At 31.9% G+C, this 12543-nt stretch overlaps 1 protein-coding gene across 1 annotated transcript in view; it reads right to left on the bottom strand.

Moving 5' to 3' along the window:
- Positions 1–226: 226 nt before the first annotated feature.
- The window catches only part of LOC133032108 (uncharacterized), a 32257-nt gene continuing 19940 nt past the window's right edge, over positions 227–12543 (bottom strand). Inside the window, exons 2-3 of the mRNA XM_061105947.1 lie at positions 771–911; positions 227–576 (exon numbers count right to left, since the gene is read on the bottom strand). Coding sequence (XP_060961930.1) covers positions 227–576; positions 771–911 — 491 coding nt within the window. The remainder of the gene's footprint in view (positions 577–770; positions 912–12543) is intronic.

Below are 12543 nucleotides of genomic sequence, written 5' to 3'. Positions count from 1 at the left end.
TTTGTAAAGTCAAGGTTAATTAGACAAAGATGTTTGCATAAAGTATGGAACAAGTAACTAGTACCTGAGACTACCATTTGATGTCTTCTTGTGAGATATTCCATGACTAAGACAAAGAGAAGAGGTGATAACGGATCATCTTATCTCAAGCCTTTTTCACCTTTGAAGTAACCTTGCACCATCCCATTAAAGCATATGAAATAATTAGTAGATCTAACACATTCCATTATCCTTTGAACAAATCGACTAGGTAGGTTGTAGGCACAAAGCAGGTCTTCGATAGGTCTTGCAAAATGATCACATTATGAGCTATCAATCTTCCTTTGATGAACACTCCTTGGTTTTGACTAACCAATGAGGTCAGAACACCAGAAAGTCTTGAACACATAAGCTTGGAGATGCACTTGTACATAGCGGTGCGGTACGCAATCGGCCTGTAATCTACTTCTCTACAAGGGCTCTCATGTTTAGGAATTAAGCAGATCGTAGCAACGTGCAATTCACTAGGCATATTACAAATTTTAAAGAAGTCAGAGATAGCTCCAAAAATCTGTTTATCAATATTCTTCCACAGTGCTGTAAAGAAACCAAATCAGTAGCCATTTGGGCCAAGGGATTTAGTTTCAGCGATGCTGAAGAAGGCTTTCTTGATTTCTTTCTTAGAGAAAGGTTTTAAGAGATCAAGTTGCTGCTCTAGATTAAGCGGATTACCCCTTTCAACACACTCCTTATTCAATCTCTGATTGGTACTACTCTTGCTACCAATGTACCCACGAGAAATGCTCCAGGATGATCTACCACTAGTGGAAAGTTGTTTGTAATAGCTCCATTCTCATTGACAAACGATGCTACATGATTTTCAACCTTCCTTTTCTTTAAGTTAGCATGAAAGAAAGAAGTGTTCTCATCACCTTTTTGAAGCCATTCAATCTTACTAAGCTACTTTTAAAAAACTGAGATACATTTTCTCCTTGACATAAAAAACTTATGCAGCCAACTTTTCAACGGCTTGAATCTCTATATCTCTTGGGTTCTCTTGGGCTTGGATTTTGGTATTCAACGGGTGAGTCCTAGGTTCCTCATAAGATCGTCCCACATCTCCAATTAACTCCCTATTAAAGAACTTAAGCTTATGTTTAAGCCACATTATCTTAAGATAAATCCCCTATTGGGTTTTGTGCCCTAAATAAAACCCATTTCAATATAATACGATTTACTTATTAATAAAGATCAGAAATAACATTTTATGTTGCATGGTTCACATGATTTGTTTCATGATTATATGTATATAATGTATGAATTCTATTTAAGTCTAGAACGTATGAATTTGTTAAAGATTATAGTGTTATCAGCACAGTGGAATATAATCTTAATTATATGTTCGAAAGTTTATTCCCTGATTTGTCAGTTCACTGAATTTTGGACTGGCATGATAATCAGCGATAGGTATTCTTGCACCTTGGAAAAGTGCTATGTCCTTTCTAGGGCATTGGCAAAGTTCACCAGTATCAGATGTATGGAGTATACATCGGAAGGGACCGATATTGAACTTGGATAAGCAGAGATAAATGGTCGAGATCTGAAATATCATTTATACGGGGTTAAGTGTTTTAAGGATAAAATACATTGTAGGATGTTATGGTAATTTAATCCCTTTACGGTGTAGATCATCTATATAGAGGATCATTGATCAAATTAGTATTATAACAATAGATCATTTATATGGAGCTAAGTGTTTTAAGGATAAAATACATTGAAGGTTTAACGGTAAGTTAGTGCCTATTCAATGCAGATCAATTATTAGAGGCTCATTCATCAAATTAGGATTATAACAATGGATAACTAATGACGTATCTATATCGTGGAACATATAGAGCGTTCTATATGACTGAGAGTCCAATTCCAAGTTCTAAGTGTAGATTCAATAAGGAATTAATAAGTTAGGGAATTTACTTGGTAAATTCGGTTCGACTTATTGGAAGCTCAAAAATATAGGCCCATGGTCCCCATACTAGTTGAGACCATACTGCTTGTAAGACTCAGTTAATTGATTTTGATTAATCAATTATAATTCTAAAGTTAGACTATGTCTACTTTATGAATTTTCACTAAGTAAGGGCGAAATTGTAAAGAAAAGAGATTCTAGGTTTATTTATTAATTAAGATACTTTATATGTCTAATTAATAGATATATTAAATGGAAATATTATTTAATAATTATTTTTTAGTTATTAAATAATTAGAATTGGCATTTAAATGGTTAAATTGAAAAATTGGTATTTTTGAGAAAATGGCAATGAAAAATAACAAAATGGGAAAGTTGCAAAGTGAGGCCCAATTTCCTTATATGGTCGCCCACTATGCAAAGGGTTTACCATTTTATTTTTCCATTATTTTAATGTCATACAATTCTAACCTAAACCTAGATGGCATTCTATAAATAGAAAGTGTTAGCTTCAGGAAACTCATGACTTTGCACATTGTTTCTTTCAGAGAAAAGCTTTGCCACCCCTCTCTCTCTTTTCCTCTCTAAATTTTTGAAATCCTTGAGTGATAGAGTAGTGCCCACACACATCAAGTGGTATCTCAATCATAGCGTGTAAGACTGTAGGAGAATCCAAACAACAAAGAAGGAGAATCAGCATCAAGGAAGGAGAGAAAGAGATCCAGGTTCAGATCTTGATTATGCTCTACCACAGAAAGGAATCAAGGGCTAGAGATCTGAATGGAAGGAGTCAATATATTCCACTGCACCCAATGTAAGGTTTGTTTAAACTCTTATGTGTTTATTTCATTGTTTTAGAATTCATATTAGGTTGTTAATAAAACATACTTGGTAGTAAATCAAGATCCTCGTAAAATATTTCAAACAACTGGCACCAGAGCCATGGTAATGATTTACTTTCATGAAATATGAATTAAAACGATATTTTGTGTTGATTTGGATGGTTTCATGTTTGTTTATGTGCTTATGTGATGAATGTATGTGTTGTACGAATTTTTTCAATGAAAAATATTTTTTCTATTTTTGAAAATATTTTATTTGGATTCCTTGTGAAAAATTAAGAAATTTTTGTTTTTACGGAACTCGATTCCGATAAAAATTGAAAGAGTTATGAATTTTGGAAAAATCGGGGTTCTATTGTGTCGAGGGTGGTGCTCATGCGCACCAGACCCTCGGAGCAGCCCCCCTTGCGCGCGCGTGTGACAAGCCTCATGCCCATGACGACCCTGCATCCGCCGAGTTTTTCCGCACATCCCACCCTGCAACGTCCCTAGTCCGCGCGCGGAAGGCTCATTTACAGCCTCCTGGGGCTCCACGTGCAGCCCCTCCTGGTCAGCCAACTCCAAATTGCAATTTTTGTGGTTTTTTCCCCAAAAATCCAAATTTTCATGGATTGTTTTCCAAAATTCGATTTTTCCAATTTTAAATTTTTCCAATTTTAAATATTTCCTTTTTTGAAATATTTCCAATTTTGAATATTTCCAATTATGGTAAGATTTAAAAATTTGTTAACTTCTTTAATATTTATATATTATTTAATTATAAGATTACATATTTTGATATTTAACATATTTTAATTTAAAAGATAACCTTGTCTTTTTATTTAAAATATTATATTAAAATTATCTTATATGACAAATTAAATAATTAATAAATTTGAAATTAACATAGATATTTTTATAGATACACTTACCATAATATTTTCAAATTCAAAATTCATTATTTTGTTAAATATTTAATTATTTATAAATTATAAGTTTAAAAATTATATTTTTCTACATATATCATTTTTTTTTCTTATTGGAAATTAATAAATCATATCTTAAATATTTAAATAACTTAGATATTTTGTAGAAATTTGAATATTGCTTAATTCAAGATATTTTGACATATAATTATTGTAATTATTATTTATTTATTATTTTATTCCTAAAATAATAATTATCTAACCAAATCTATTTTAAAATTTGTTTATTTTATTAAATTATAAGATTTGAAAGTGATATTGAAGATTCTTTCTTTGAAATCATTGATCTTATTTGATATTTAATTTAATTTGATTCAAATAAACCTAGATATTTTAAAATTAGTTTCTTCATTTTGAGATTTTGAGGTTTGTTTTAACAACCCTAAATTTTCAAAATTTAATTGGTTACTTTAAGAATAATAATTTAATTAATATCTTATTTCACATCTGTTACATGGACAATGTTTGTTTTTTTATTTATATTGTTTATTCAATTTTTTTTTAACAAACCTATTATTTATTTGATCTAAATTGCTATGATTAACTTGTTGACACATCCAATGATCTGATTTTAATCATAGTCCAATTGTCAATAGATCTTATAAATAATTTGTAACAGGTAAATTTTGTACTTCGTTCATCTGTGTAAACCTAGTAACATGATAGGGCCCATCCATATCATTTGACCTGTGTGAGCCTATATGTTTGCTATTGGGCTTAGATGCATATAGGAGGTCCATTTAAGTTTTACTAAGTAAATGGACTAGGTTGCTAAAATAAAATTTGACATAAGTAATTTTATTTAGGCCCAATTAGATTTGGACTTATTCATTGAATAACAATTGGTTATTTAAAGGTTAAATTCCTCTCTTTTGGGCCTTGTGTGAGTGTTGGGGGCCAATAGAAGTGGGTACGACATACTGAACCCAGCTCCCCCTCACATGAACTACCCCAATTGTGAAGGCCCATTTGCCTTATTTAAATAATTGTATTAGGCTAATTATATTAGTCTAACCTAATTAAAATTGAATTATCAACATAATTAACTTTTAAAATATATAAAATTTATTTTTCATTTTATATTTTAAAGTTAATTTTAGAAAAACACTTAGTTAATGATATATATTCTAGTTAGTTTTTTCTAGTACTAATTATTTTCTAATATTAAAATAGGAAAATATCATTGATTGTGAAATTAATTGTTTAATAATTAATTTTGGTACAATTTAAGTTAAGTATATTTTTCCTAATATTAAACTAGAATTAATAATTAAGTCTCCTCTATACTTAATTATTTATTTCTCGATTTTAATACATTTAATTAAATTGAAAATTTAAATATTTAAGTTGATTTTCATCATGATACTTAAATATTATTATTTTCATGTTATTTAATTAAAAATTGAAAATTATTTTAAGTTTGGAATCTTATTTCAGAAAAGCTTAAATCAGAATAATTTTCAAAATATATTTTATTAATCTTTTTCCCACAATTTTGAAATTGTATTTCTTTAATGCAGAAATTTCGAATTATATTTGAAAAATAGATTAAAGTTGAAAATTATTTATTTTAATTTCGGACCAACTTAAATCAATGATTTTTTCATTTAATGATTAAATAAAATAAATGAACTAAAATATATTATAATTGAAAATTGAATTAATTAGTCTATGAAAGTCTAGATATTTATTATCTGTTTTACTTGAAGTATTTTTCTAGTGATATTTAATTAAATAGAAAATTAATATCTAAGTGGATTCTTAATCATCATACTTAAATATTTGAAAAATTTTCTTAAATATTTAATTAAATAGGAAAATTATATTTTTATTGTAAATTAATTTTATTAATTAATTATGGGCCAACATAAAATTAAGATAATATTTTCAGGATTTATTTTATTTTATTTTAAAGCATTTTAGAAAGTAGTATTCTTATACACTTCATTTTTCGAAATGAAATATATATTTATAGAAAATTAAATTTGAGTTGTAAATTAATTTAAATTAATTTTGAAACAACTTAAATTGAATAATTTTCTAAATATTTATTGGAAATTATTACTAAGATGGAAATAATTCACGTTATTTTCATATTCATCTTAGTATAATTTATAAATATTAAATTAAAATTTATATTTAGAATTTTTTTTTATTCTAAGTTGGAAATTTAATAAATATATATTTAAAATAAATTGATTAAAATAAATATTAGAAGAAAATACAACTTTCATTAAATAATGAGCTTTATTATTAGGACATTCGATCTCCATTGTTGGTTTTACATACCTATTGTTTTAGTGAGTAATCCTCCCTAATGGAGGAACGTTCATTAGCAAGTTAGCACCGTTTTATCTCGAAAGATAAGTATTCTTGTAAGTTTTTTATATAGTATTGATCACCCTAATGGTGGCGACTATATAAGACTTGCAAGAGTATGAAACAATGGTGGAAGCTCATACGATAGAATAGCCTTGACTCTCGCCTAAACGGGACAACGCTGGATTCCAATCTTGATCGAATAAAAGGTTGCAAGAATGTTTATCATTTTAGATGAGTTGACAACTCCATTCAATGGATGGTATATCTGACTCTCGCCTAAACGGGACACTGATATTAGTTTGTTGATGAGGTGTTGGCTGGTCAAGCCAAGGACTTTTCAGTGTCAGACAGTGGGATGCTTTTGTATAAAGCCAGGGTTTGTGTTCCGAATAGTGTGGAACTTAGGAATGAGATCTTTGAGGAGGCTCATTCTACCTCGTATTCTCTGCATCCCGGCACCACTAAGATGTACCAAGATTTGAAACCGTACTTCTGGTGGAGCGGTATGAAGAAGAATTTGGTAGAATTCGTATCGAGATGCCTCACTTGTCAGCAGATTAAGGCTGAACATCAGAGACCAGCAGGGTTGTTGCAGCCCCTAACCCTACCAGAATGGAAATGGGAAGATATCACGATGGATTTTGTGGTCGGGTTGCCTAGGACCACGGGTTTAGTTGATTCCATCTGGGTAGTGGTGGATCGATTTACGAAATCTGCTCATTTTCTGCCGGTTAGAACAACATTTACAGTGGATCAGTTGGCAGAACTGTATGTCAGAGAAATAGTAAGACTTCACGGGGTACCGAAGTCTATAGTTTCGGACAGGGATCCGAAATTCACCTCCAAATTTTGGCAAAGTTTGCAACGGGCAATGGGTACAAGGCTGAAATTTAGTACAGTATTCCATCCTCAGACAGATGGTCAGTCCGAAAGGACAATTCAGATATTGGAGGACATGTTGAGAGCCTGTGTTATGGACTTTGAAGGCTCATGGAATAAGTATCTACCGTTGATAGAATTTTCTTACAACAACAGTTACGAGAGTACGATAGGGATGGCTCCCTATGAACTGTTATACGGTAGGAAATGTAGATCTCCCATCCACTGGGATGAGACAGGGGAGAGAAAATACTTAGGTCCAGAGTCAGTGCAGCGGACCAATGAGGCGATAGAGAAGATAAAAGCTAGAATGCTTGTCTCACAGAGTAGACAAAAGAGTTACGCAGATCCGAAACGCAGAGATGTTGAGTTCCAAGTAGGGGACCATGTGTTTTTACGGGTATCTCCGATGAAGGGGATTAAACGTTTCGGGAAAAGAGGCAAGTTATGCCCTAGATTTACAGGACCTCTCGAGATTCTCGAGAAGATAGGTCAAGTGGCATATCGGTTAGCATTGCCTCCAGCCTTATCAGCAGTTCACAACGTATTCCATGTCTCGATGTTGAGAAAATACGTTTCAGATCCCTCTCATATACTCAGTTATGAGAGTCTTGAGCTACAGCCAGATATGACTTATGAGGAACAGCCAGTCCAGATCCTGGATAGAAAGGATAAAGTCCTTCGGAATAAGACCATAGCATTGGTCAAGGTTCTCTGGAGAAACAGCAAGGTGGAGGAAACCACCTGGGAGCTAGAGTCTGATATGAGAGCTCAATATCCAGAGTTATTCAGGTTAGATTTCGGGGACGAAATCCTTTTAAGGGGGGGATAGTTGTAAAGCCCGCTTAGTTAATTTGGAAATTAGCAGTTGTTTATGATTAATTATGAAATTATTTATAGCTATTTAAATAATTTATTATACTGTTATTTATGGAATTCAGTGATGCATTTTATGTCATTTAGTAGTTTTCATATTTTGCATTTCCGGTGCCCAGTATTTTTTGGAACTCGGTGTTTGGCTCAGTAGAAATCACAACTTAGCATGTTATTAGCTGTTGGAAATTATTTTACCAGGATCTAGATTTACTAACAAGTATGTTGGATTAACAACCTAATATGAATTCTAAAACAATGAAAATAAACACATATAAAGTTAGAAAACCTTACAGTGGGTGCAGCGGAATAATATGACTCCTTCCGTTCAGATCTCTAGCCCTTGATTCCTTTCTGTAGCAGAGCATCACCAAGATCTGAACCTGGATCTTCTTTTCTCCTTCTTTGATGTAGTAATTCCACAGTCTTCCATACTATGATTGAGATACCACTTGATGTGTGTGGGCACTACTCATCTCACAAGGATTTCGAAAATTCTCTCTCTTTTCTCTCTTAATTTCGTGGCTTATAGCATTATGATGTGCAAGAGAAGAGAACAAGGGCTGCTATATATAGGGAGAAGGGAGAGCACAACTTTCCAAATAAACAGTTTCCTCTTTTACTGTGTAATTGATTAACTGCCTTATTTAGTGTGATTCACCACTTTCCTATTATAGCTAGGCTTTGATTAGCAATTACATGACAATTAAAAAATAAAAATAATAATTGAGAAACACAAAGGGAGTGCTCGGCCATAGAGGGAAATGGGCCTCACTTGGATTTTGCAGTTTCCTCAATTTTATTTCTATTTCTCCAAAAATGCCACTTTTCCAATTCTAATCATTTAAATGCCAAAACTAATTATTTAATAACTAAAATAGATTATTAAATAATATTGTCATTTAAAATAATTATTAATTAGACATACAAAGTCTCTTAATTAATAATTAAACCTAGAAACCCTTTTCTTTACGATTTCATCCTTAAACTGTGAGAATTCATAAAGTAGACATAGTCTAACTTTTAGAATTTTAATTGATTAATTAAAATCAATTAACTGAGTCTTACAAGCAGTATGGCCTCAACTAGTATGGGGACCATGGGTCTATATAACCGAGCTTCCAATAAGTCGAACCGAATTTACCAAGTAAATTCCCTAACTTATTAATTCCTCATTGAATCCACACTTAGAACTTGGAATTGCACTCTCAGTCATATAGAAACGCTCTATATGTTCCACGATATAGACACGTCATTAGTTATCCATTGTTATAACCCTAATGTGATCAATGATCCTCTATATAGATGATTTACACTGTACAGGATTAAATTACCGTAACACCCTATAATGTATTTTATCCTTAAAACACTTAACCCTGTATAAATGATATTTCACCTAAGTGAAATGAGATCTCCACCATTTATCTTCGTTTGGTTAAGCTCAAAGGAAATCATCCTTTACTTCTATTTGCCAAATAGAAGCTATAGATTCCATATTTATGTTAGCGCTCCCCCACTCAATTGTATTACCGTGTTCCCAAAATGTACGTATCACCCTGATACAAAACTAGGCTTAACTAACAAATCAAAGAACACGAATAACTCTCTTGAGATTGAGCCTAACCATATCAGGATTTCGATCATGTGATCTAGGATCAACAGTTGATATTGAATTGAATAGATATTTACGGTAAGTTTCCAAATCTAATTCAAAGTTCAATATCGGTCCATTCCAATGCATACTCCATGCATCCGATACTGGTAAACTTTGCCAATGTCCTGGAAAGGACATAACACTTTTCCAAGGTGTAAGAATACCTATCGCTGATTATACCATGTCAGTCTAAATCCAGTGTTCTGACAAATCAGGGAATCTACTTTTGAACATATAATAAAGATTATATTCCACTGTGCTGACAACACTATAATCTTTAACCTACTCATATGTTCTGGACTTAAAAAGAATTCATACATTATATACCTATAATCATGAAATAAATCATGTGAACCATGCAACATAAAATGTTATTTCTGATCTTTATTAATAAGTAAATCTGATTATATGAAATGAGTTTTATTTAGGGCATAAAACCCAACAAACTCCCACTTGCACTAATATAAAACAAAAAGTGCATTTTAAATAATCATTAACACCTTGATATAGCAATCAAGTGTAATAGTAGTAAACTCCTCGTAATAGGATCTGATAGGTTGAATTAAACACAACCTCTTCCACTATTACTCTTCCTTAATCACAAAATCCTTGATAATGTAAAATTCCTCTCTATATGTCTACTCTTTTGGGATACTGGATTCTATACTTTTGGGCAACTACTCTTTCGTTATTCAGGAAGTAACCCTAGTAGTTAAGGCAAGTTGGAACACTGCCACAAATGTATAGAACTTTCCTTAGACTGAATAAGTATCTTTCCTGCAACTTTTAACATTCAGTCTCTCTCTGGTAGACCAAGAGATTTCAGATAGGTTTTTACACTTCTCCAAAATCGCTACTCCACCCCCAAAGTAATCACCATCTCATCAGCAGACTTTCTAGCACAAAGGCAAGTCTTGAAATCTGATGTGGTGTAGTCTAAGAGTTTTACACAAACACCCTTATGGACTAACATATAGTTCCTCTTCTTAATCTTAAGATTTACTTGATTTTCTTCCAATGTTCTTCTCCTGGATTAATTTGATACCTACTCATTACTCCCACTCAACAGCAGGTGTCTGGTCTAAGGCATACTAAAGCATATCTGAGACCTCTCACTGTTGATTTAAGAAATTCTTTCATGGCTTTATCTTCTCTGGAATAGTTGAGACTTTTCCTTTGATAAATAAAATCTATGTCTAAGAAGTTGTGAAGCTTCTATAGATTTCCATTGGAAAGAAAATGCTTCAGCATCTAATGCTTGCATTAGAGTAAGTAATTACCAGGTATACCACAAGCCATAGGTTCAGATAAACTCAAACCTACAATACTAGGAACAGGAAGTTTTGTTAAGTCCATTGAATAGACTTATGAACAAAAATTTTCTTTCATGTCCTTGTAATAGAAAACTTTAGGTTACTCCATGTGAATGGATCAAACCATAGTTCTCTTGGCTTTCTTCTTAGTTTCTTATCTTGACAATCCATTACTTGTTTAAACTCACAATGGATTTTAATCACTAGTGTCTTCCAAGTTATAAGAAGATGAGTTCCTAGAAACTCTCCCACTACAACAAGGTACCGTGAACTATGTCTAAGAAAACTAAATGGTATAGACCTCTTCAGTTGTGTTAAGACAACAGAGGCAGTGGGATGATCTTGTAAAATAAGATGATAGAACACTTTTGGAATCAAGAAAAAATATTTCCTTTATTTGCTACTTTATTTTCAGACTTAGTCATTTTCTTAGAAAAGCAATATTTGTTTAAACAAACACTTTCTTATCTAATGACTATGGGATGCTCCACCCCTAATCACTTAGAATAGCTAACAAACATGCAAACCAGGGTTAGTAGTTCTAGCTTTTCTTAAGATTTCGATTAGGTCATCCATGAATCTAGTAATGATTTACATTAAGTATACAACCATTGCATCATTCTGAAATTTCCATAGAAGGATTTAGGCAACGACTAGTAACTAATCATCAATATGCAACTCGAATTTCTGGGGAGGTAAGTTTGGATATAATTCAAAATCAAATTAATGATCTTTGAACTGCATATCTACTAAGTTTTTCTCCACCCCTATCAGTTCGCAAGATCTTTAACCACTTACCATTGCTAGAAATTCATGAAATTTTTCAAACATTTCAAATTTCTTTTGCATAAGGTAAAATCTAGAGTGATCGTTTTAAGAATACAACGAAAACTCCTATCCATCACTGAATGTACATCCATCTGCGAATGAGATGAACTTACTTTCATTGGATATAGGCATATTAACTCTTTGCAGAGAATGATCTTGTCAAAACCACTATGAACAAGATACAAATGCCATAGATTTATAAAATATGTGGTTGTATCTTTTGATGACTTAAGCTTAGTTACATCAAAGAGTTCTTAGAATAGTGCAAGTGGATTCTGGTCACAGAATACTAAACGCATACAGTTTAAATCCATTGAAAGAAAATGGTTATGAAACACTTGTGAAAGTGTAACTGTATAATTAGTAATTCTTTCTTGGACCACCACTACTAATCTAACTGTATGATTTGCCTATACAAGTAGGAGATATCTAAGATTGTGGATTTATATCATTTAGGGATAGAATTCTGGGAATATAATCATATGCGTCATTTAATTTCTTAAGAGAAAATATGACTTTATATGATTTATAGACCATTCATCCAATGATATGTCATTAAGCTAATTCGAAATGAATAAGCTAAGAGGAATTAGGATAATTTCGTTTTAAATAAGAATCCAACGATGCTCCGATTAGCGAGAGTCAAAGTAATCTTATTTATACAATCTTCTTGTTTCATATTGTAAACCACTAGTCTAAGTTGTCATCAATTGATGAACAGTTAGATGTTGCATATACAATATTTATCTTTCGAGATCTAACACTATTATGTTAGTCTAATGGTGAAAATCCATTAGGGATTTATCTCATTAGAAAAACAAATCAAGTTAGACCAACAATGAAGATTCGAAATTAAACTACAATTTAATAACAGAAAATAACATGGTTCAATACAAATCCATACACAATTCAGAAATTATGA

The sequence above is a fragment of the Cannabis sativa genome, chromosome X (genome assembly GCF_029168945.1).
Source record: "Cannabis sativa cultivar Pink pepper isolate KNU-18-1 chromosome X, ASM2916894v1, whole genome shotgun sequence".
Taxonomy (NCBI): Eukaryota; Viridiplantae; Streptophyta; class Magnoliopsida; order Rosales; family Cannabaceae; genus Cannabis; species Cannabis sativa.
Note: the sequence above shows the minus strand (reverse complement) of the source record. Positions and strands in the feature narration are given on the sequence as shown.